At 37.5% G+C, this 27,719-nt stretch overlaps 1 protein-coding gene across 6 annotated transcripts in view; it reads right to left on the bottom strand.

Annotated features, from left to right (window-relative positions):
* MLLT10 (MLLT10 histone lysine methyltransferase DOT1L cofactor) overlaps window positions 1-27,719 on the bottom strand; it is a 248,288-nt gene that overhangs the window by 109,394 nt on the left and 111,175 nt on the right. For all 6 annotated transcript variants that reach the window (XM_082853775.1, XM_082853770.1, XM_082853772.1 and 3 more), the window contains one exon: window positions 540-635. In XM_082853775.1, the coding sequence (XP_082709901.1) occupies window positions 540-635 (96 nt within the window). The remainder of the gene's footprint in view (window positions 1-539; window positions 636-27,719) is intronic.

Here is a 27,719-nt window from a genome sequence, read left to right as displayed (position 1 = left end):
GCTGCCCAGCACCATCCCCACTTGTTTTCCTGTTACCCACATGATTATAATCTTAATAATATTTAACATTTACTAAGTAATACTTACTATGAACTAGACATTGTTCTAACTGCTTCATATGCATTACCTCATTCAATTCCAACAATTATCTCCCCCACTTTAACGAATGATGAAATTGAGTTACAAAGAGGTTAATTAACCTAAGAGCTTGGTCTGTAAGTGATGAAGCCAAAATTCAAAAGCACAGGTGGACAAAGCCCACTGCACAGCCCAAAGTTTACATCTCAATCATGCCCCCCACTTGTTATCCTCACTTAACATTCTTCAGAAATCAGCATAGAATAAACAGAAGATAGAATAAAGGACTAAGAATAGAAAACCTAAAGCACTTGATGTAGGGTTAGAGAGGTGGAAATGCTTAGAAGGAACCAGGACACTTCCTCAAGTATTTTCAAAATTCAGCACATAACTAGTTAAACGGTAAAAGTCAGCACATAACTAGTTATTATGTAGAACAAAATATGACACTTAAAACTTACTTTTTCTGTAGTAACAGTCAAGGAAGGAACCAATGCAGGTGATGGTTCTGGTTGCTTCTTGTGTTTTTGTTTGTGTTTGTCCTTTTCTTTATATTTCTAAAAGTGAATAGAAGTAAAATCCAATTTAAATTTAAATCATAACCCACATATACATAATAAAGATGAGATTTCTATATAATTGTGTTTAAGTAATTTACAATGTTAACAAATATTTGTCAAAAATAACAATCACTTCTAACCATGATCATATTATTTTATATATAAACAATACTAGTAATATACTTATGGCATTACTATATATTAAAATATATAGTAATACTAGTATAACTTATTTTAAGGTGACTTCAGTTCCCTTATCCTTGACCAACGTAGAACAATATATAAACAACTAAAGTCTACAATTATTTGCTACTTTTATATCTGACAAACTTTTTCTTCCGTTAAAAACACCAAATACTGTTGCGTACATTTCATAAATAGCACTTTAAAATTTACATAGCACTTTGACATGCTATCATGTCACTATCACATCATAATGATGTCGGATTCTCCAACACCATGCATTAAATTCTATGGCCCACAAACTACAAAACAGAGCATAGAAACTCAGGCAAAAAATTCTTTCTGAGGTTTACTCCAAAAATAGATGAATTAGTTATCTCTGCTAAAACTGATGAATTGAAATATAACAAAGGAATTCAATTAATAAGAAATTAATTACATATTAGGATCCCAACCTTATTTAACACCAAAAACTTTTAACAAAATCACTCTCAGATGTTTGAATCAGTAGGTAAGAGTCAGTACTGGGTGTGAAGTTTACTACTATTTAGTTAATTCAACTTATTTGCAATAGTTCATAAATTTAAACATTCGGAGAACTTAATCTATTCAACGCATGAAAGAGTAATATCACTGGCTCTGCCCTAAAAGAGAATACACACCAGCAAAACAAAAAGCATAAAAATTAAGGATAGATGTTTTACTGTAATACCCAAGAGTACTGCCACTCTTTGCTTTTAACTCCTGATTTAATAAGTACATTAGATACCTCTTGACTGCAATGTTAATACTTTAGTAAAAGAAAATGTAAAATAACACAATAATAGTTTTTATTCAGATTTTTTTAGGAAACTTTCTTACTATGAAGATATTTTAACTGTGACAGATCATAAGGACTCATGCCTCCAATTCTTTGTAATAGGATGTCATGTACAAGTTCTGGAGCCAAGAAGAGCCTTGAGAAGTCTTCTACGTCTTTCACCTTTGCCCCCTTAGATCCCAGTCATCATGTAAAGAGTCTGAATAAGAACAAGATAAACAATCTCTACAATCTTGGAAAGCACACGAGAGTAAAAAGTAAAGTATGCATGTGTAAATCTATGAAAATGTGAATGTATGGAACTCATCATGAAATAACACAGAACTTTGGTCCTTTGTAATACGTCAAGAAATACATCCTGAGATGAGGATTTCAAATGCTCAGTGGAAGAGGCTATCAATAGATTATATTCATAATATTGGCCGGTAAGATATGAATCAACACAGTCTAATGACTTTCACACTAAAAAGATAGGCTGATTTTAATAGAACAATAGAACAAAAGGAAATTCCAGGAAAATATTCAATTAATATAAATATTTAGCATATGACAAAGATGGGATTCCAAATCAGCAAGGAAAGACTGAAATTATTTAGTAATGGTACTACAATAACTGGTTAATAATTTAGGGGAAAGTATCATACAAAGTAAGACAAAATCCAAATGGATTACTTTAAATAGTTACATAAAAATTAAAATAATCTAAGAGGTTTAAGAAAATATTTTTTAAAACTTTAAAGAAAGACTTTTTCTAAGAGTAAAAAACTCACTAAAAAATCAGAAATGGATACCGTATGCTAACTCACATATAAGGAATCTAAAAAAATGGTACTGATGAACCTAGTGGTGGAGCAGAAATAAAGACACAGACATAGAGAACAGACTTGAGGACACAGCGGGGGAAGGGGAAGCTGGGACCAAGTGCGAGAGTAGCGTTGACATATATACACTACCAAATGTAAAATAGCTAGCTAGTGGGAAGCTGCTGCATAGCACAGGGAGATCAGCTCAGCGCTTTGTGACCACCTAGAGGGGTGGGATACAGAGGGTGGGAGGGAGGCTCAAGAGGGAGGGGATATGGGGATATATGCATACATACAGCTGATTCACTTTGTTGTACAGCAGAAACTAACATAACACTGTAAAGCAACTATACTCCAATAAGATTAAAAACAAAATCAGAAATGGAAAAGGCAGTTTTAGCTATTCAAATTCAAAATACTTCTACATCAATTTAAAAACCATTAAAAAGCTAAAAACAAACTGAGAAGTGAGTTAATATGTTCCGTATTTCAGTGCTGTTTAAATTTTTTATAAATCAGTAAGAAAAAATATATATGCCATAAAACAATGTACAAAGGGCAATTTATAAAAGAAACTGAGTCACTAAACAACAATAACAAAGAATGTGCAACCCAACTACTAGAGAACTTAATGGTAATATTTTTCTATTACCTAGTGATCAAAATTGTTGGGTTTTTGTTTATAATAAGACCCAATGTTGCCCAAGTTACAGTGAAATGAGTACCTGCATACATTACTTGAGAGAATGTAAAAATGCAAAGGACCACTTTAAAGGTAAGAGTTAGAAACCATGAATACTTTATCTGATCTAGTAATTTCACCTCTAGGAAGTGAACAAAGGATTAAATACAGTTTATTATGCTACTATTTGCAATGATAAAAAACCTGAAAACAATCTGAATGTCCAGTGACACAGATGTGGTTGAAAAATTATTATACAACCATGTAATGGCCACTTAAAAAGCATGTTCTAAAGGAATATTTAAAGATTTGGGGAAATGGTTACTATGATATGAATTCTGCTTTAAAATTTTATGCAAGGAGCCAAAGAAATCTGAGAAAGAAGAACAAAGCTGGAGGTATCACAGACCCTGATTTCAAACTATACTGCAAAACTATGGTAATCAAAATACTATGGTACTAGCACAAAAACAGACACACAGATCAACGGGACAGAACAGAGAGTCCAGAAATAAACCCATGCTTACATGGTCAGTTAATCTGTAACAAAGGAGGCCAGAATATGCAATGAGGAAAAGACAGCCTCTTCAATAAATGATGTTGTGAAAACTGGACAGCTACATACAAAAGAGTCAAACTAGACTACTTTCTTACACCATATACAAAAATAAACTCAAAATGACTTAAAAAGAAGACCTGAAACCATAAAACCAGAAGAAAACATGGGCAGCATGCTTTTCGAAACTGGTCTTAGCAGAATCTTTCCAGATATGTCTCCTGAGGCAAGGGAAGCAAAAGCAAAAATAAACAAAAGGGACATCAAACTGAGAATGAAAAGTTTTTGCACAGTGAAGGAAACCAGCAACAAAATGAAAAGGCCACCTACTGAATGGGACAAGATACTTGCAAACAACATATCTGATAAGGGATTAATATCCAAAATACACGAAGAACTCATACAAATCAACATCCAAAAACCAACAACCCAATTAAAAAATAAGCAGAGGGGGCTTCCCTGGTGGTGCAGTGGTTGAGAGTCCACCTGCTGATGCAGGGAACACGGGTTCGTGCCCCGGTCCGGGAAGATCCCACATGCTGCGGAGCGGCTGGGCCCGTGAGCCATGGCCGCTGAGCCTGCGCGTCCGGAGCCTGTGCTCCGCAACGGGAGAGGCCACAACAGTAAGAGGCCCGCGTACCGCAAAATAAAACAAAATAAATAAGCAGAGGACCTGAATAGACATTTTTCCAAAAAAGACATACAGATGGCCAACAGACACATGAGAAGATGCTCAATATCACTAATCATCAGGGAAATGTAAATCAGAACCACGATAAGATACCACGTCACACCTGTCACAATGGCTATCATCAAAAAGACAACAAATTATAAGTGTTGGCAAGGATGCAGAGAAAAGAGAACCCTTGTGAACTGTCGGTGGTATTGGAAATTAGTGCAGCCACTATGGAAAACAATGTGAAGATTCCTCAAAAAATTAAAAATAGAACTGCCATATGATCCAGCAATTTCATTTCTGGGTATTTACCCAAAGAAAACAAAAACACTAATTCAAAAAGACATATGCACAATGTCCATTGCAGCATTATTTGCAATAGCCAAGATATGGAAGCAATCTAAGCGGCCATCAGTAGATAAATGGATAAAGAAGACAGTGTGCGTGTCATATTACTCAGCCATTAAAAAAATAAAATTTTGCCATTTTACATGAATGGATTTAGACAGTATTACACTAAGTTAAATAAGTCAGACTAAGAAAGACAAGTACCATATGACCTTCCTTTTATGTGGAATCTAAAAAACAAAACAAACAAACCGAACAAAAACAGACTCAGATGCAGAGAACAAACTGAGCAGGGTGGGGGAGAAAACTTCCAGCTATAAAATAAGTGAGCAAAGGGGCTATAATACACACCATAAAGAATATGGTCAATAACATTGTTAAGAAATTTGTACAGGGACAGATAGTTACTAGACTTATTATGGCGATCATTTCATAATGTATGTAAATATCAAGTCACTACATAGTACACCTAAAACTAATATACTTTACATCAACTATATTATTTCCATAAAAAATAAATTTAATAAATAAGTGAATAAAATTTTATGCTAAAAGAGAGTACCAACCAGAAGGAAATAAACAAATACTGAATATTTTTATGTAAAACCATAGGTAAGGACAACCAGTGTCACTCCTAAATATATTAGTGTGTATAATTAACAATAAAAATAATCAGAATTGTAGCAATTTGTATTTACAAATATATATATTATCTCATTTAATCTTTAAACAGCCCTGTAAGGATCTGTTTTTACAGATCACAAAGGAATGGCTTAAACAAGCACAAAATAGACTTTAACCTACACCTCCCAAGAAAGTTAACTGAAACCTTTAAAAATATATATATATTTTTTTAATTTAAATAAAAATATAGGTAAGTTACCCATGATGACGAATTATAAAATGGAAATTTGGACTTCCCTGGTGGCGCAGCGGTTAAGAATCCACCTGCCAACGCAGGGGACACGGGTTCAATCCCTGGTCTGGGAAGATCACACAGGCTGTGGAGCAACTAAGCCCATGTGCCACAACTACTGAGCCCACACACCACAACTAATGAAGCCCGCGCACCTAGAGCCCGTGTTCCGCAACAAGAGAAGCCACCACAATGAGAAGCCCATGCACCACAATGAAGAGTAGCCCCTGCTCACCGCAACTAGAGAAAGCCCACGGGCAGCAACGAAGACCCAACACAGCCAAGAAACAAAAAAAAAGGAAATTTGAAAGAGTAGGGAAAAGAAGAAAAGATATAAAAGAAGGGAGAGAAAATGTTTCCATTTTAAAGTAGCTTTAGCTCCAGAATGAACTACTTTCCATGTAGAAGTTAGGGACGATACAGGAGTTTTTAACCTAAGTTTAGAGCAAGATAAACAACTAAGAGACATCCAATGTTTCCAGTGTTCAAACTGGAATGGGTAAAGAAATTAACTGTTAAAGGAAAACTAAAGTACAATACAGTAGAGATAACACCTGAAATAAGTTCATGTCTTCAGACACAGAGAAATCAGATATCTCAGAGTTTGAAAAGTACACGTGCAATCACTGAACAACTGGTAGAAATATTGGGGGTAAATCAGAAAGTGAATTCTAAAAGGAATGCAATATTTGGCTTGAGGTTATTACTTCCCCAGAAAAATTCTAAATTATCAACAAAGATTTGCTCATATGTAGGAAAGAATTTCATCATCACTAAGTGCAAAGAAGAGTTCATCAGGAAGCCCAATATTAGAAATTAAATTTCTAGTAAGGAGAGTGTGTCTAGATTTAATAACTCCTAACGCTTAAAAAATGGTGATCTGAAATCACATCAAATTTTTCCAATGTTAACGATTCAAAATCTAACAAACAAAAACCAGTGAAAACAACAAACCAAACAGCAACCAAAACTGGGGGATTGGCAGAGGCAGATAATAATGCATTAAACAAAAACTGGCAAGCAAGCAGTGAAATAGAAGACTTCAGAAATAGAGGAGAAAATGCCCTGGACTGAACTATAGAATTCAGCTATTAATAATCCTGCTTCCAAAATTAGTTAAAATTCTGAGAATATCACAAAAACCCCTCATTCTGCAGAGAAGCAATCTTTTCTTTTTGTTTTCCTGCCTACTTAATTTGTTCTCTGCCTAAAGAGTAGTGCAAGCTTCAGGGCAGAAACAGGAAAAACTAGAGGAAGAGAGAGTACTTACTCTTTGGAAGTAAAGGATCTAGGCTAGGAGTGAATTATATAAAATCAGAGGGTATTCTTAACTGTATGAGATACCCCCACACAGTTAAGAGATTAAAATCTAGTATAAGACATTTAATCAAAAATTAGAAAAGAAAGCTGAGCCTGAGGTTTTACCAAAAACTATACTGCCACAGCTGAGCTTCTACACTGCATCCTTGCCATTCCCGCTGGCGTCAGAAAAAGGCAAAATACTTAGCCCTCAAACCCTAGTCTCAAAAATGGTGAGAAGAGATTCAAGAAATTACCTAAACTACAGTGGAGCAAATATCTACAAGAGCCTCACAAAAATGAGCAAGAGGGAAAAAAGTTGCATGGCAAAGAAATCACAGCCAAAAACAAAACAATATAAAGAACACAACGTGCATAAGAGAACCAAAAATCTTACCCTACAAATAAATATAACTCAGCATAAAGATATTTCTCAGAATTCTCTGGCGGCGCAGTGGTTAAGAATCCGCCTGCCAATGCAGGGGTCATGGGTTCGAGCCCTGGTCCGGGAAGATCCCACATGCCGCAGAGCAACTAAGCCCGTGTGCCACAACTACTGAGCCTATGCTCTAGAGTTCACAAGCCGCAACTACTGAAGCCCGCGCACCTAGAGCCCATGCTGCGCAACAAGAGAAGGCACCGCAATGAGAAGCCCATGCACTGCAACGAAGAGTAGCCCCCGCTCGCCACAACTAGAGGAAGCCCGCACGCAGCAACAAAGACCCAACACAGCCATAAATAAATAAATACAATTTTTTAAAAAAAATGCAATTTGAAGATATTTCTCAAAACTGCTTCACACTAAATAAAACTTCGAACAAAGCACAAAAATGAGATAATGAAACAAAAAAAGGTCAAAGATAGGGATTATACAACCAAAGTAATTTAAAAACTAAAACAGAATTAGTAAATAACATAGAATCAGCAAGGAAAAAAATATACATTCTTGAGAATAAAAATACTGCTTAAAAAGGGGCATGAAACAATCCTAGTAATGCAAGTGAAAAATCAGCAGATATTAAAGTGGTTATGTCCAAAAGGGAAGGGATATCTGTATGTGGATGGCTGATTCATGTTGTTGTGTAGTGGAGGCTAACACAACATTGTAAAGCAACCATACTCCAATAAAAATTTTTAAAAAAAAAGAAAGTGGTTAGAAGGAATTCTCTGAGGGTCCAATGGTTAGGACTGGGCACTTTCACTGCTGTGGCCCGGGTTCGATCCCTGGTTAGGGAACTAAGATTCCACAAGCCACGGAGCGTGGCCAAGAATAAAAGGGGGGTGGGGGGTTAGAGAGGAACTAAGAGCTACATAAAACAAGATAATCAAACATAAGTATAACCTGTGTCCCTAAAGTAGAAAATCCAATGAATGGAGAACAGAAGATGTATTCAAACATAAAAGCCCACAAAATAAAAATTGGAAAAAACGCATTCTGAAAAATTCAGTTACAGAATGTTCAACGGCAAGACTTACTGTAGTTAAACTCAGTTGACTGCAAGGGGGTCAGGGGGGTGGGACTGTCCCTGGTCCTCCCCACAGCAATACTCTCCAGGTCCACTGCTTGAATTCTTAAAAGGAAAGAAAGTGTGACCTAATGATATTATATATAGCCAAGATACAATTCAAAAATTAGGACAATAAGGAAATACTTTCCATTATGAACAAACTCAGAATACAGGTCTGCAGAACTTATTCTTGAAAAAAGATACTGAACAATAAAGTTCTGCCAATTTAAGACATGATATAAAGAACTCACTGGAGAAGCTGTGGTGAAAGGACTGGTAGTGACCATCCTACAAATTTAAATTAAATACAGAACAAATGGGACTTCTCTGGTGGTCCAGTGGGTAAGACTCCATGCTCCCAATGCAGGGGCCCGGGTTCCATCCCTGGTTGGGGAACTAGATTCCACACACATGCACAACTAAGAGTTTGCATGCCACAACTAAGAGTCTGTTTGCCACAACTAAGAGCCCACATGCCACAACTAAAAAAAAAAGATCCCATGCGCCACAACTAAGAAGCCCATGTGCTACAACTAAGACCCGTCAGAGCGAGACTTCCCTGGCGGTCCAGCGGTTAAGAATCCATCTTGCAAAGTGGGGTACACCAGTTCAATCCCTGGTCGGGAACTAAGATCCCACATGCCATGGGGCAACTAAGCCCACACACTGCAAATACTGAGCCCGCATGCCACAACTAATGACGCTGTGCACCGCAACTAAGACCCAACGCAGGGAAAAAAAAAAAAAGAAGACCCGCCACAGCCAAATAAATAAATAAATATTTTTTAAAAATACAGAACAAATCCCTAAAACAACTCTGAGGATTGTGTTTACAGAAGAGAATGCCCCAGACCTGAAAAATATAACATAAAGATCTTTGAAAAACAAACAAACTGGAGGGCACAGGAAATGAGAAGAGTATGGGGATGCTGTTAGCCTTTCAAGGCAGGAGCTCAATACAGATTTTGAAGCATGTAGTTAAAACAAAATAGTTTGCCACCAAATAGTAATTACACATAAATCCTCTCCTTGTAGACAAAGTCTGGTTTTCTTTGGCTAATCACCCTCTCACATCCTCAAACTCCAGCCCAGAGGTGAACATGGTATATCTAAGTCAATTTAGATAAATCTACCCTCCCTACCCACTGACTGCCTTAGGTCCAGGATAGATTTAGGTCAGGATAATAAAACAGAAGGGTAAATTTTCTGTGAGATGGCTGGGAATGTTCTCTCTCTTAAAAACGTACTCCCTTCCTGCCTTCAGATGCTCAAGTGTTAGGCCATGACCCTTGGAACAACTGTAATGACCTTACAACTATGCCTAGAAAAGCTAAGAGAACCAAAAGAAAGACAACAATGCCCTGCTACTGTTGAACTGGCTATTGTTAAATTAACTAATCTTAGAAAAGCCTCTGAACATCTTATGCAAAACAATAAATTTCCTACTGCTTTAGCAATATTCTGTTACAGCTAAAAGCATCTGAACTGGAAAGACAATCTTACCTCTCAATGTTTCGTTTGTTTTTGTAATCTCTATCATTAAGCTTCAAGGTATAAATTTAAGGAAATAATATCTCTTGTGGTAAGGAAATTTTATATGAAGTTCAACATTATCTATTTTGCTTCACTTTCTTTTTCTTCTATATAGCCAAATAAATCTAACTAATATTTTAAAAATTAAGGTATTATATCATTTTAATATTTTTTATTGCTCTAACTACCCTTTTTAAAATCTATTTTCCATCTATATATAAAAATCTGGATTATATAGCTATCTATATATAAAAATTTACTTAGTAGTAATAATGGCTATTTCTGGATGGTGGATTCTGGAGTGGGTCTTTTTTTTTTTTTTTTAATTAACTTGCATTTTTTTAAATGCTTTGTCTTGTTTGAATTTTTTTTTTTTTTTGCTGTACGCGGGCCTCTCACTGTTGTGGCCTCTCCTGTTGCGGAGCACAGGCTCCGGACACACAGGCTCAGCGGCCATGGCTCACGGGCCCAGCTGCTCCGCGGCATGTGGGATCTTCCCAGACCAGGGCACGAACCTGTGTCCCCTGCATCGGCAGGCGGACTCTCAACCACTGCGCCACCAGGGAAGCCCTGAATTTTTTTTAATAATTACATATGGCTTAACAAAGAGAATGGGCTAAAATGAGGTAGAGACAGCTAGCTATTCACCAAACCCATTTCCTTTTCTTATTCAGAGTATAACTAGATATTTCCCAGTTTCCTTTTGCAGTTCAATGTGTCACTCAACTGGGTTGAAGTCAAACGCAATCTGAATGAAAAACGACATGTGCTGCCTCTAGGCCTGGTCCTTCATAGCCCCAAGTATTGAGTGTCCATGCTCCTTCCTCTTCCAGAGATTAATGCAAGTGAACACGGCAGCCACGAAGGAACAATGAAAAGAAGGCCGAGTCACAAGGTGGAAGGAACTTAAATTCCTGATTCATGCCTTATAAGAAAGAAAGCTGTCTGCAACATCCATTCTGGACTTAGCTGTGAATGAAAAATAAACATTGTATTAATCCTCATAATCTGAAGATTGTCATGTGTTAGGAGAAAGTTCTTACATGAGTCTCTACTGTTCCTGTATGTCTTGAGAATGAGGCAATGACTTGCCCATCATTCTGAACTATCTTTTCAAGGTTGTTCATATAATGATCAGACTTAGAAAACAGAATGTGTACCTTAGGAGCAAAGGGCAGCCACACTTACTGGTTATTACAAAAGATTCAGGTGCCCTAAGATCACCTCTACTGCAATGCAAAAGACTGCATGAGCAGATGTCATCTGGTCCTCTTTGCACTGCCCTATGGAAACTGGATCTTGGGGGAGCAGTGCAGAAACACTGATACTCTGGCTACTTCTACTGCTTTAAGTAATAAACTACTTCATCTCTGACTCAGAATTTTCTTGTCTCCTAACTAGTTACCTTATAAGTAGAGTAAAATCACAGACCTCTTTCAAAGTTCTTGACAGTGTGGTAATAGGAATGTGATGCTGTTAGAGACATGGCTTTCTGGAAGAGGAAGAATAAGGGCCTCAAGGGCCAATTAATGGGATTTGAGGGAAGTCTGTGGGAATGACTAACAAACATTGAGCAAATCATATGGTCAATCAAGTAGTAAATGGTCCTTCATTTTACTGCCTGATAATGAGGAAGAACTGAGGAGGTGGCTGTTAAAACCTCCTCCAGGTTACAAGGATATATTGTACAACACAGTGAATATAGCCAATATTTTATAACTATAGAGTATAAACTTTAAAAACTGTAAATCACTATATGTACACCTGCAACATATATAATTTTGTACATCAACTATACTTCAATTGAAAAAAAAAAAAAAACCTTCAGGTAGGATGATTTCCTCACCAATCTGGCAGTTGGCTTCAGTTCCATCCTACCGTAATAGTAACTAGTGAACAGAAAGTTCTAACCCTTTTCAGACAACAGTAACAGAGCCACTCACCTATACTGGGCATGACAGGAGGGAAACTGGCAAGCAATCACTATGGGCAGAAACAAGGTGAATCATAGGAACCCTGGTTCACTTGAAAAATGCAGGTAGAGGGGCCTTAATGTATGTTAAGGAAGAATGGCAATAGCTGGGTTGCCTCACCGCTCAATACCACCTGCGATCTATCGAGCCAACTTCAAATTCAATTAGAGATGACAATAAAAGACTTCAGATATTTTTGCAGTGGATCCTGGTTGCTATAAGGCAGCTTTGGTCAGGAAATCTCAGGGAGATTTCCCAGAGGCAGACCAACACCCATAAGAAACTACAGTTGAGACTTAGAAGAGTAGTATTCAGGCTCTTGATGCCCCAGGTTGGATTTACAATATTAATAAAGCATTTACAGTATAATAAAGATGACCCACTGGAGAATGAGAAATCTAGAAAAATTCTTCCAATCACCACTGCCACCCTGAAAAACTCTCCCAGTCTTTATGAAACTAGCACCTTATTGAAACTAGGTGAAAACCTGGGAGTTTAACTTTGTATTGGGTGGCAGATACCCTGGACTGAGGAGAGCTCTCCAAAACGGGCTCCTACTGTGTGAGCCAACATCAAGTTGACCAGAGAGTGCAAAGTGGCTGCTGAATCACGGGGTCCCCTGGGCTGAAATCAACGGTGTCACCCATGAGGATGTCACAATATGGAGCACTGTGAATGCTGAAAACACGGGGAATTTGTTTGGTTAACCCACCAGCAGCCGTCATGCCCTTGGAAATTGAAACTAAACCCAAAGGTGAATTTAACAGTGTGGAGCCATCTCTACCCCCCGAGTCTCTCACTCTTCCTCAACCTCCTCAGCCTTTAAGGTGATCACAGTTGCTTTAATAAGAAAAATGATTAGAGATGAGGATAAGACTTCCCAGTCCCCAAAGAGAAATCAAGTAATGGCCACAGGCGCCCATCCAAGTATGCTGGAGAATTTGGAGACAGCAGAGACACAAATTTTTATGGTTCTGTCACACAGAGTTACCCAGATTACTATCTTACCGGGACCTATGGCAGAAAAAGGCACCAGCATCAGTGGAAAGATTCACAGTGGGAAGAAGGAAGCTAATACTTTCTACCTTCAGCGCCCCACAATCCTCATTATGCACTTGAGCTACAAGTTTTGTGACTGATGATTTTGCTCATTTGAGACTCTGGCAAAAAGCCTCTACCCAGAGGCTCCCATTGGGGTTCTAGATTTGTTGCCTCCCTGACACAGCTATCAGGGGCACCCCTTTTTGAAAAGTAGCTATTAGCTTGCCAGTGGGCTCTTGTCAAAACTAGACCCACAGAACAATGTGACTCTCCAGCCTATGATGTCTAATATTAAGTCAGACTTAATGACTAACAATGTGGCAAGGGCCCCAAATTCCTCACTTGCCAAATGGAAATGGTATATTCAAGAACACAACTGCCCTGGTCCCATCAGCATCTCAGCTTTGTATTTAAAATGTGACAGCTACCTCTGTTCTGTCACCTGATGCAAAGCTGTTGGCTTAATGTGGACCTCAATTCATAGAGCTTCCCTTCAACACTGAGCTTGGTTCACTGACTAGTTCAACTAAACCGAAACCAAATGGTATGTGGTATGCACTGGGTTGCAGCAGCTATTCAGCCTCAGTACCTGCTAAACTGATCCAAAAATACATGTCATCACTGCACTAGGAGGCAGAATTCAAGCCATTCTCACAGCACCAGACAACACTTCTGTGGAAGGTAAAATAATGGTACTGAAAGACGTCTAAACCCCAACCCTCAGAATCTGTAAATATGTTACCTTACATGGCAAAAGGCACTGTGCATATATAAGTATATTTACTTATCCTGGATTATCCAGCAGGCCCAATGCAATCACAGGGATCCTTAAAGTGAAAAAAGGAGGCAAAAGAAGAGAGTCAATGGAAGATATATGACTACGGAAGACTGATCAGAGAGCTGCAACGTTGCTGGCTTTAAAGAGACGAAGTGGGCCATAAAGCAAGGGATGTGGGCATACTCTAGAGGCTGAAAAAGTTAAGGAAACAAACTATGTAATCACACAAAGGGATGAATAATAAATGATTTAATGCTCACTTCAACTTCTCTCTGCCTGCTTAACAAGTATATCCATTTTGCAACATTAAATACTAAATCATTTTCTTCTTCCATGGATAAAAGTCCATCCCTTCTCAACGTCTCATCAGAGATTATCCCTTTTCATGACCTCAGCAGACCCCTCTTACTCCATTAACATCCTGTGCTCCAGTTTCATATTCCTATAAATGTATATGTAACTACTACAGTATAGTCAATGCAACTAAAACTATAAATCCTCCCAAATCAGTTCTTAATTACTCAAAAGTTGTCAATAATACTACCTTTATTTCATTACTCCTATACTTAAAACTCTGGGTTTGTTTAAAAAGCAAGCATTTCACATGGTTTCACTGTGTTCAAGAAACCATATTTTTAGGCACTGTGGAAAAAACAGTAAAGTACAAAAGATACGGATCAGTTTTGAAACACAATGTAGGGAATTCCCTGGTGGTCCAGTGGTTAGGACTCCGAGCTTCCACTGCAAGGGGCATGGGCTTGATCCCTGGTCAGGGAACTATCCCCCAAATGCCACACAGCACGGCCAAAAACAAAAAACAAAACAAAACACAATATAGCCTGGCAGTTAGACATATACTAATGACAACTAGTAGTAAAAAGTGAAATGAAAACATAAGAAAATTGTGTAAAAGATATCCAAAGCAAGAGATACAGCGTGAGTCACACAAGACAAAGTCTAGCTTCATGAGAAAGCCAGAACTAAGTGCTGGGCTTGAACTGAGATGGAAGAAAGAAAAGAAGAAGATGAAAACTGAAGAGCATCATTATTTGACAAAAAAAGAATAATTGGAGCACACAGAATAATGTTTAAAAAAAAAAAAACCAAAGCTTGTTTGGAGGCAATGGGTAGAATATGATTCAAACAAATTGTTTTTCCCTTCTGTTACGTGTAATGTGCCAATACCTCAGTCCAAGCAAAGCCTCATCACTTAAGTCTTTCTGACAACGCTTCGTTTTTACTATCAAAATCAATCTCCTTATTTTACAATATTAATCATAATTTACAACTCTTAAAATAGTAATAATTTCACTTATTTGAATCAAATATACATCTAGCCTAACCCATCTCAAACTCCAGTCTCACACTTCTAACTGCCTTTAAAATGTTTCCCATTCCACCAGACCTAATGTGACTAAAATCAGAATTATCAGTTCCTCCTTTTTATAATGTTTACTCATTATAATGAGTAATTATAATGTTTATTTTTTCCTCAAGGCCCTACTTGTATTTATGGTGGTAGCATGTCCCCTAGTGAAGACAGCCTGTAACCATCTATCACTTACAATGCACTCTTCCCCTTGCCCCACTACTACCAATCAGATCCCGGGCCTTTAGATTTTATTGCTTCAGTGCCTTGAATATCATTTCCCGTATCTTTCCATTCATATAAACTCAGTTTAGACTTCATTACTTTTAATCTGATTCAGGCTAACGTGCTTAAGGAACATAATATAGTGGCTAAAGAGCATGGACTCAGGAGCCTGACTATGTGGGTTCACATCTGGCTCTATCTTATTCACTATTAGCTTGTGCACGCTGTTAAACTTCTATGGCATAGTTTTCTTATCTGTAAAAAATAATAATAATTGTACTTATCGCACAAGTTTGTTGTTGGGGATTCTATGAGTTAATAATACATGTAAAGTACCTAGAACAAGGTCTAACATACAGTAAATGTTAATTATCGCTGCTTGGTTGTCATTGTAGTTGTCATCATCATCATTCTACAAACTGCTCTCCTTATTTCAATTACTTATTAAGTAAAATTATTTATTTATTCAGTACACAAATGCTGATAATACAAATGTAAACAGGACAAAAATTTATGGTGAAATTCCATTGTTTCAATGGGGAAGACAAATACATAAAACTTAGATAAATGTTATAAACAGAACTATCAGTCATCATAGTAGTTCACAAATTCTGTCCCCTCATACAAAACTGGGTGAACAATCTTCCTCATACCACTATTAAATGCAAACTCCTCTTACTGAAATTGTCATAAATGGCCCCAACCTATATTTTCACGCTTATCATTCTTATTCCCCTACCCCATGTTTTCAACAAACTGAACCTTCTCCATGTTCAAAATACTATGAAGTTTCTAGCTTTTGTACTCTGAAGATATTGTTCATGTAATTGAGAACACTGTCCTCTCATATCTCCTTAAGAAAAATCAATGACAACATTCAAAACGTTTCTAAAATAACACTGCTTTCATTTAGCATTTCCTACTGCCTCACAGGAAACTTCTGCCAAATTTCCACAAGGACTTTATTTTCTTCTCACTGGACCAATCTCGCTCTGAGTGTATATTTATTTTAACCATTCAGCCTAACCTAAGCTAGCAGTACTCAATTTCAGAAACCACTACCACTTCACATTTCTTTTAAAAAAATTCAGCTGTGTTTACATATGACAATTAAGGTTTGAAAAAAAATAGGCCTACACAACAATTTATTCAGTAAAAACGTTATTGAGTGATTGATTTTACCACACAGAATCATAATAGGTAACTATCCTCTAAGCAGAGTCACCTAATAATTCATCAATTAAGAATAAATTATTATTGGGGACTTCCTCGGTGGTCCAGTGGTTAAGAATCTGCCTTCCAATGCAGAGGATGCAGGTTGGATCCCTGGTCGGGGAACTAAGATCCCACATGCCCCAGGGCAGCTAAGCCCAGGCGATGCAACTACTGAGCCCATGCCCTCTAGAGCCCACGTGCCGCAACTAAAATCCAACACAGCCAAATAAATAAATATTTTAAAAAAGAATAAATTATTATTATGCCCGTTATTTTTTTATCACAAAAACTTTCCAGTCTACTGGTTACCTGGAAGACTTAGTACAAAGTAATTCCTTACCTATTAGTGGTTGAACCTAAAGCTTTTTAGTGCCCACGTGATTCCCACATTTACTTCATGATGAAGTAAACAAAACAAAAAACTGAATAAAAACACTTCATAATTTAAACAAAGTAACACTAATATTTATCCAGAAACCGTAAACATGAACCAGGCTCTCACCATCTTCTAAAGCCATGCTTCCAATATGGTATCTACTTGCCACATGTGGCTATTTAACTTACTTAACTGTGGTCTAGTCTAGAACTTCACAATAAATCAATAAAAATTTACATTTGAATGTACTCCTCTCACTTTTCCTCTAATGTAACTATGAGACAAAGTTTATTTAACAATAATCAGCCCCAAGAAAATAAACAAAGAGCTGAAGACCAAATAACTTATCATAATGAAGGAACAAAACTACCACTGAGAAAAGCAAAAACAAAAAATAAGTGTTGGCAAGGATGTGGAGAAACTGGAAACCCTGTTGGTAGAAATGTAAAATGGTACAGCTGCTATGGAAAATAGTATAGCGGCTCCTCAAAAAATTAAACACAGAATCACCATGTGATCAGCAATTCCACTTCTGGATATATACCCAAAAGAGCTGAAAGCAGAGGCTTGAAGAGTTATTGTACACCCACCCATGTTCACAGCAGCATTATTCATCCGCAACAGCTAGAATGTGGAAGCAACCCAAGTCTCCATCAACAAATAAATGAATAAGCAAAATGTGGCATGTACATATAACAGAATATTCCACTTATAAGAGGAATCTAGAGTAGTCAAATTACTAAAAGCACAAAGTAGAATAGTGGCTGCCAGGGGCTTGAGGGGGGAGTTGGGGGGAGGGGGGAGTTACTGCTTACTGGTTGCAGAGTTTCCGTTCTGCAAGATGAAAAGAGTTTTGCAGATGGATGGTGGTGATGGGTGCACAGCAATATAAATGTATTTAATGCCTCTGAACTGCACATTTTAAAATGGTTTAAACAGTAGATCTTATGTATATTCTACCACTTTAAAAATTAGGAGTGATAACTACTACAGACAGAGAGAAACCTAGGGCCCTTGTCATTATCACTATCATTAAAGAATTGAAACAAGCTCACACAGAGAAGTTTAAGCAGTTGGAGAGCTGCCCCAAACTGTTTATATAATACATTCTGTCTATACACTGTTTACTTTTTCTTCATCCATTCCCCCACTTAATTGAAATGCTACAACTGAGATTATTTTTTCAGTTTAAAAATAGGGAATAGCAGGGGCTTCCCCGGTGGCACAGTGGTCAAGAATCCGCCTGCCAATGCAGGAGACACGGGTTCGAGCCCTGGTCCGGGAAGATCCCACATGCCGCGGAGCAACTAAGCTCGTGTGCCACAACTGAGCCCGCGTGCCACAACTACTGAAGCCTGCACGCCTAGAGCCTGTGCTCCGCAATAAGAGAAGCCACGGCAATGAGAAGCCCACACAAGGGAGAGTAGCCCCCGCTCGCCACAACTAGAGAAAGCCTGCGCACAGCAACAAAGACCCAACGCAGCCAAAAATAAATAAATAAAATGAATAAATTTATTTTAAAAAAAATAGGGAATAGCAGAAACAAACCAAACAAAACAAAATCACTTGCTTTTAAAATACAACTGTTATGTCACAAAGTATTTGGTACAACAGTACTGTAAAAGTACTTTGTACTACTACTACCTCAGACAATAAGATAACTGATATACGATTAACATAAGAAAGTCAATAGTCTTTATAAACAGACAATAAAAGAAGATACAAGAATAGTGAACCCCCTTTTAAAGTAACAAGAAAAGGCTTCCCTGGTGGCACAGTAGTTAAGAATCCACCTGCCAATGCAGGGGACACGGGTTCGAGACCTGATCCGGGAAGATCCCAGATGCCACAGAGCAGCTAAGCCCATGTGCCACAACTACTGAGTCTGAACCCTAGAGCCCATGAGCCACAACTACTGAGCCCACGTGCCACAACTACTGAAGCCCATGAGCCTAGAGCCCATACTCCGCAACGAGAAGCCACCACAATGAGAAGCCCACGAACCGCAACAAAGAGTAGCCCCAGCTCGCCACAACCAGAGAAAAGCCCGCGTGCAGCAACAAAGACCCAACTCAGCCAAAAATAAAATAAATAAAATAAACAAATAATAAAAGAACAAGAAAGAAATTAACAAAGGAAAGATGGTGGCAACAGAGTAGTTTCTCAATCTCTCTGAATCCCCATATAAAAACAGACAATTTAGGAAAACCAAAAATCCATGGAATAACATTGTACAACAAAACCAAGTGTCAAAGTATTTCCATCGACCCCAAAATACAAACAGAGTGGAACAAAGAACTACAAGATCTGCATGGTAACAGCATTTGTGAGGGGAGAAGGAAACCACAAGAAAACCACAAAATCACCAACGGTATCCACTGCAAAGCACTAAGTGCTAATTTGAGGACAGCAGCTGAAACAAGAAAGGGTTTTGCAATGGCCAATACCAGATAAATGCAAGCAGCCTCCTGTAAGAAGGGCTGAAGTAGGGTCTCAATTAACCTTCCAGGTAAGGGTCCATTCTAGGACAGGGACTTACTCCAAAGAAAAATGGTTTCTAAATACCATCCCCACTGAAAGAATATGATACAATGATAGCAAAAAAAAAAAAAAAAAAGGTTATGAGGCACTGTGAACAATACACCACTTATGTGGTATTTCTACCAAGTATGCTTAACATAAATCTAATCAAAAGGAAATGAAAAAGACAAATCCCAGTTGAGGGACATGCTGCAAAACAACTAGTATAGAACCTTCAAAAATGTCAACATTGCGAAAGGTAGAAAAGCTTGAGGACTAAAGAGATGTAACTAAATGCAATGTTTGACACTTAACTGAATCCTGGATCAATTTCTTTTAAGGCAGCTACAAAGAACATTATTGGGACAACAGGAAATATTTGGATATGGACTATATAAAGTAGATGCTACATAAACATTTATTAAATTCAATTAAACATTAATGTCCCTATTCTTCATCTATGGAAAAGGAAATTAAACTAGATAGTGTAACATAGGAAATAAGTATATTAACAAATTTTTACTATTAATGGAAAATATTTGTTACAGTCACCATAGTTCTAAGATTTTAGACAGTTGGAATTCAACTCTAAACACCTAAATGAATTAAGTCTTCACATTATGTGTAATCTCAACTTTATAAAAGATAGTAACTCTACTGAATAAAGAAATTAGTCCCTCAGCCAATTCAATTAGTCACAAAATTCCATTTCATGGGCATGGTATTTAATTGATGCAAACTGTATTAATGTTTATCTTTAATATCTAAATTCAAGCAAAATTTCAAAAAGGCTGTTCACATCTACTTGTAACTTGGCTGTTAATCCTCTTTTGACAAGGAATCTTTCCCTCCTAAGTTACAAGCTCTTTATAAATCTCTTCTCCCAAACGCTAGTCTAAGTAAGAACTTCCTGGAACAAAGCAGAGGATTCACGAGAGATTCTTTGTATTAGAATTCTTTTTGAACACGTGAAAACTGCACCATTTGTACTAAGACCAAAAAAAGTTCAATTTGTAATACATCTGATTTATCTAACTTTTAAAGAAAGTTAAATCCACGTAAAAGGCAGAAACACTTGTGAAAAAAAGATCCACAGACTTTGGAGTCAGGCATGCCTGGTCTTAAATCCTTGCTCCATCATTTATTAACAGATATCTCCTGTTTTTGTCTGCCCATTATTTTTCTTTAGGTAACTCTTCCCTACTCCTTGTGACCTTGCTAAGATCTTCAACCACAGTAACCCAATACTCCGGACCACAAGAGTGGGTGTGTTAAACAGATAAGGCCAATCCTATGTGGACAACCCTCAGGGTCCCCAAACATTCTCAGTTCCAATGGCTTTCACTTAAGATTCTCCTTTGGTATGCCTATAATCACATCTTGTGCCCCAAAACTTGAAAGGTCTAAGATCTTACCGTACTTACAAGCTAACAATTAGCCCACCAGTTTCATGAGTGCTGGAAGAAGACACAAGACTCCTGGGTTGGACACAGAGGGCTCTATTACTCATAGCAATAGCAGTAGCCAGAGTGTCAGCATTTGCATCATTCCCCAACCCCCAATTCTGACAGGATAACCCAAAGGAGGCCAGATGACACTTGCACACAGAGGGGGTTGCATTTAAGGAGAGCAATCTTGGGCTTAGGGAACCCAATTCTGAACAGTAAGCATGCCTGCCAATTACCCCAGAAAGAGGTATTATCTCTGTATCTCCCAAGACTATATGCAACTCTGCCCCTGCTCTGGATGGTGCCTCCATTTTCCAAGGCTATTTATTATATAAAAACTTCGAAAAGATAAACAAAGGCAGTTGAAGTCTCTGCTCACAAGACGTGTACAAATGTCAGAGTCCCATGGAGAACTGTCTCCCAACAACTGATGCCAAAACAGACCAATGAAATATTCAACCACTATGATCTATTCTTTCTTCACAACCTTGAAGTTAACTCACTCTCTTAACTTGTTCTTGGGACCTCAGTTCTTCCAGGCCCTTGCTCCAACACTTCCTCCAAATCTATATGCCCCATTCCCTAGTTTCACTTTAAACACTTTTGAAAATAACTTGTCTCCTTATCCTAATACCCAACCTGCTTAGCAATATCTCCCCTAGGATTCTGCCCTCGTCTACTTTCTCTGCTCCACTATCCAGGTGACCCGAAGTTGTAAGCACATCGGGTAGGGGGTCTCGGAGAAAGAGAACCAGGCATGGCTTTCTTGACATAAGAGAAGCCATTTCTGGCCTAAGCCATTTTGTGATCTAAGCCTGGCCGCAATGGAACAGGTCTCCATAATTATTGATCTTACAGGAAATGAGGGAAATGCAGGAACAAAGGAAAATTAACAGGGAAGAGCTAAATCAGACTGCAAGTTCGATCTGTTTGATTTTAACCTTTGCTTTTTGTTGCTTTTGTTATTTTAATCATATATAATGGCCTGCCTCAGGGAACCCTGCCCCTCTGCCTGAATGTTAAACTAAAGTGCCTCTGTTCAGCTCACCGGGATACAATCTGACCCTGCCCGCCTGTGGATGGCTGCAAGAAAGAAGAAATTAACACACTCCCTCACAGAGGCTGGCCATTCCAGGGGATATTTGCAAAACTTACAGCCTTTTTACTTTACTTCCTCATCTCCCCCTCTCTGTGCTATAAAAGAAACTGGCATCCAAACCCCATATATAATATGGTTTTACGGAGACACCAGTCTGCCACCTTCTTGGTCTGCCAACTTTCCGAATAAAGTTGTATTCCTTGCCTCAACACCTCATCTGCGCTTCACTGGCCTGTCTTGATGCAAGTAGAGCGAGCTTGGACTTGGTAACAGAAATGCAGTCAAGAACCAATAATTCAAGACTTCCCTGGTGGCGCAGTGGTTAAGAATCTGCCTGCCAATGCAGGGGACACGGGTTCGAGCCCTGGTCAGGGAAGATCCCACATGCCGCGGAGCAACTAAGCCCGTGTACCACAACTACTGAGCCTGTGCTCTAGAGCCCGCGAGCCACAACGACTGAGCCCATATGCCACAACTATGAAGCCTGTGCGCCTAGAGCCTGTGCTCTGCAACAAGAGAAGCCACCGTAATGAGAAGCCCACACACCACAAGGAAGAGTAGCCCCTGCTCACCACAACTAGAGAAAGCCCACGTGCAGCAACAAAGACCCAACACAGCCATAAATTAATTTTTTAAAAAAGAAACAAATAGTTCAGCAATAAAACAGGGTCCTAGTTCCTCCTCAAGGGATATACATAACAATCTGATACCTGTCTTGAGTTCTGCAGGAATTAAGGCCCCCCACCCAAGGTGGAGGATGAAACAGATGATGTCGACCTTTTCTGACCCCTCCTGACTTTAATCAACTAAAGCTTGGACTCTCAACTTCTGCCCCAATTCTATGCCGAATTCTCCTCTGCTCAAGCCCCTTCATGAATATGCATGTACCCTTGGCTTAAAACTTCCCCACTTCTGCTGTTTGAAGAGATACCACTTTGGGAGAGATCCCTGGTGTTCTCCTTACTTGCTGTAAATAATAAATCTTTCCCCCTTCCCAGTCTTTGACTTGGTTGTGTCTTTTGGCTCAACACCCACCAAGAGGCGAACCCAGTTTTCAGGTAGCGAAGTTACTCACATACACGCCACCTCTTTTCTTCCACCCCTCCCACCACCCCCCAAACAGGGCAAGACAATATTCTTCTTTGTCCATTACCATACCTTAATCTTACATATTCCTCCAGGTATTACCCTATTTCTCAGTGGGCAGGAGCTGGAAGAATTTTTAGGAGATGATGCGTGAAAGCCTGCATGGAAGAGACTATTCCTAGCCTTTCAGGAGGCTGCTAAGGAGGGCTTAAAAGAGAAAAAAATGTACTTGAAAATTAGAGGAAAGGGGGTTCTTGTTATGTAGTAACAACATTTAGCAACATTATGCCCATGGTAACATAGAAAAGAGAAAGTGTACTCAATGTGTTGTATGATTTAACAAGGAGATTTTCTAGGTAATATGTTGAAAGTGCGGTCTTTTTGCTATTTATAGTAAAAAGCAGTATAGAGATAAACTAGGAAAACCACTGACAAAAAAGGAACCAAGACCTGCTGGTTTTATAAGTTACCAGTCTTTCCAGACAGCAAACAATGCTAAAGTAAGGACTAGCTTCCAGAAAAACATAAAATCTAGGCTACTGTCAGAAAACCACTATATGAGAGCAAAGCAAGGGTATGACTGTAAAATCCACTGTTAAGATTTAGTGAGCCTCAGAGAACCTGAAACAATGTCAGGTGTCAGGGTCAGGAAAGACAAAGAAAGAATGAGGAAATATTCCAGACTGGGAAAAACTAAGAGACAGGACAACTGACTGCAACGTGTCATCCTGGATTGGATTCTGAACCAGAACTAAAAAAGTCTCCCTCTTTTAGTTAGTATGGAGGACATTAGTGGGTGGAATTCAAATAGGATCTATAGATCTAATAGTTCTGCAACAATGTTAATTTACTGCCTTTGATCATTGTACTGTAATCATGTAGGAAATTTCCCCTTTTATTAAAACTACACATTAAAGGACTTAGGCTAACAGGGCATTATAATTTACTGTCTCAAGTTCAGAAAAAAGATTATACATAGAAAAGTGAGCGAAAGAGGGCAAAGGCGGGAGAGGAAGGGAGGACATGATAAAGCTAACAGGATGAAATGCTAACATCTTGGGAGTCTGGGTGAATGGTGCAGAGAAATAATGTGTAGTATTTTTGCAACTTTTCCCACAAGTCTAAAATTACTGCAAAATCAGAAGTTTAAAAAAAAAAAAAGATGTTAATCCTTCTGGCTGGCTGCCCAACACCCCAGGATGAAGGATAAAACTAGCATTACTTATAAAACTATTCATGAAATGACACCTTTTTTTTTAATTGGGGTATAGTTGTTTTACAGTGTTGTGTTAGTTTCTACTGTACAGCAAAGTGTAGTTCCCTGTGCTATACAGCAGGTTTTCGTTAGTTATCTATTTTATACATATTAGTGTATATATGTCAATCCCAACCTCCCAGTTCATCCCACCCACCCCCTTTCCCCCTGTGGTGTCCATACGTTTGTTCTCTACTTCTGTGGAAATGACCTTCTTAATTAAATAGTCTCATCTCCTGTCACTCTTCGGCCCCACCACACACTCCAAACATTCTAAATTACTGTTCCTGCAAAGCCCTGCCCTCTCCCCGCTCTTAACTCTTTGCACACATAGAAGCTTAAAGCTTTAACCTGAGTGGAAGATTTCCAAAGGGAAGTACAAAAAGGGTGTGTGTGTGTGTGTGTGTGTGTGTGTGTGTGTGTGTGTGTGTGTAAAGGGTGACTCTCAAACTGAAAACTTAAAAAAAAACCAAAAATACAGAGAAGTAATGACAGCTCTGTGATTGAGTTTTATTCCTCCAAGGACCAAAGAAGTAGCCCAGTTCTCTTCGAAGAGATGAACAGTCCTAAACAAAAGGGAAGTCCAGTCAACTCCCTGAGGTTCACAAAACACTAACCAAAAAGCCTATCTCCCCCAACCTCCCAAAGCACCCTAACAGTATTTATACTAGCAATAACTCCTTCATTTGTTGCCAGTTATTAATAACATAATGGAACCAAGGGCAAGTAAGGGGGTGGAGTACAGGATGGGAGATAAATCCCTCTAATTGTAGTAGGGGACAGCTGGATTTCTGTCATACCTATTTGGAACTGAGTAAATTTCCATAAGATACACTGCCACTAATGTTAATGTGGCTGTAAAGTATTGTAAGTCTAGTCTAGCATAATACTGTACTACTGATACAATATAAGTTAACATTGATGAGTGGGAAGAGCATAAAGTGAGGATCAAATGAACTGGTACAGATTATCTCAATGCAAAAAATAAGCACTGATTTCTAAATGATGACCTCCAACATAGCCTTTAGAAAAAATATCCTTTCTGAAGCTCGGAGCCTCGCAAAACAATGGCATGTCTCCAAGTCTGATATGCATGTCCATTTCCTAACTTTTGCCCACATCTCACTCTATGGCAGTGCTTCTGTAAACACAAAAACACTAGGCTTAAAAAAAAAAATTCTATTTTACAATGAGCATTAATTGACATTAATAGTCTTAGAAGATATTCTTCTTAAATAGTAATGATCATGATCCAAACTATTTCATGATTGAATTAAGACCCTCCTATAATATGCATAGCTTTTCATTCATTTCAAACATGTACTTTGATTCTTTTAAAAATATATAAGCCAATTTTTAGAGAAACTGTCTCTAATTCAAAGGTATATCTCACCATTAGCTTTTCCTCTCTCCTTGCTGGCATTTCACAGTTAATATCTAACCAGTAATAATATATCTTAGGCCACACAGAAATTCTCTCAAAAGCGAAGGCTAAATATTGGGTTGGCCAAAAAGTTCGTTCTGGTTTTTGTAGCTTATGGAAATCCCGAACGAACTTTTTGGCCAGCCCAATATTTTTTTAATTTTCTTATAGTTATATATAAAAAGTTAACTTATAAATTGATTTGATTTAAAAATAAGTGAGTTGGATAATACAATATTTAGTATTAAATATTCTTTATCATCACTTATTTATAACTTAATAAACATGTGACAGAATGAACACGGATAAAAGAATTCACAGGGAACATGATTCTAACATATCTTATGAACAATATCACCAAATTTTAGTTCATAATATATAGTATTTTAAATTAGTAAAATCCAAATAGATTATAAGTACTACTTGTCAAAACATTTTATAACACAATATGCATATTTTCAAGACAACCCTATTAGATGTTAAAGTCTTAAAAGAGGTAAGGAGGGATGAAGAGAAAGACAGTCTGTAACACCCTATCTTTACAGCTACATCATCACTTAACATCATACCATAATAAAAAAGTCCCTCCCCGAATATTCCTAAGGCAAGCAAACAAGTCTAACAATAATAATAAATTTATAGTATGTTTATCTCACAGCCTTTATAGATTATCAGAAAATCTTAATTATTAGAAAATAAAATGCACAAACTGATTTTAAGTCTGACAACAAAATCAAGTTGTACTAAACTTATACGTGCTAAAAGTAAAATTCAAATAGTATTTATATACTAATGAAAATACCAACAGCTAGAATTTAAAGTTAAACAAGTTTGACTAACTTAATACATTGTTTTTTAATACAGTATTCAACGACTGCAAAAACTCATAAAATGAAAACTTTAATTCATTCCTAGAAGGAAAAAAAATTAATAAATAGTCACCAGTACCGTATTTATTAAATACTGTACTACATTTAATAATTGTCCATTAAAAATAACATGACAGGGCATAGATTAAGATAAATATGGTCATACAGCAAATACTTCTTTAAACAGATAATCCTCATGAAATGGCAGAATATAAGAACATCATTGGTATGACTTCCCTTTTCACAATTTATAATAAGCCCTACCTAAGACTTCCTCAATCATGATTAAAAAGTTTAAATAGAATCTCACAATGCTTGTTACAAAAACTGCTAATTAAACCAAATCTGCCATTTTTCCATGAGCAACACAAGCAACAATAAACAGCAAAATCAAACCCTACTATTGTCACTATTACAAAACCACCTCGTTAAAGAACTCAAAATGAATATGTGGACTTGTTGCCTAAGATCTACCAAAAATATATAAACCTAACAAATGTTCGGAAGGAGAATATAAAGTTATAATTATTATTCACTAATAATTGGAAAATTTATCTCAAAACAAAAAATTTAAGCTTTCAAAATGTTTACCTTGAAAAAAGAAACAAATTCTAACCAAATTCCTAAGTATTTACAAACATGAAAATGTTAAGTGATTTAGTTTTTCACACAATCTGTAGAAATATCTTCCAAACTAGTTTATACCAACTGTTTAAAAGTAATATTCTTTCCTAATTGAAGAAGTCCTCTGTATCTTCACTTTGTTGAAAACAATCCATAGCAGTATCCTTTTCTTATGTGGGCAATATGTCCTATGAATGACTCTACAGTACTTATCATTAGTTCACTAAAAATTACTCATATCCTTTACAATAAGTAAAAATGTAAGCAGAAAACAGGTAAGTCAGAAGAAGACAGATTAGTATTAGGCAAGCTTTTAGTGTTTTAATTAAAAGACAGAATATTCTCAAACAAATGGTATGACATTTGGTCATTAAAAAAAATAATAATCCATTAGTACCACTGGGGAAAAAATAACAGTCAAGAATATATAGAACTTCAAAATTGTTCTATATTATA

The sequence above is a fragment of the Leucopleurus acutus genome (genome assembly GCF_964270905.1).
Source record: "Leucopleurus acutus genome assembly, chromosome: 1".
In the NCBI taxonomy this organism is placed as follows: domain Eukaryota; kingdom Metazoa; phylum Chordata; class Mammalia; order Artiodactyla; family Delphinidae; genus Leucopleurus; species Leucopleurus acutus.
The sequence above is the reverse complement of the archived record's forward strand: the minus strand, read 5'-3'. Positions and strand labels throughout refer to the sequence as shown.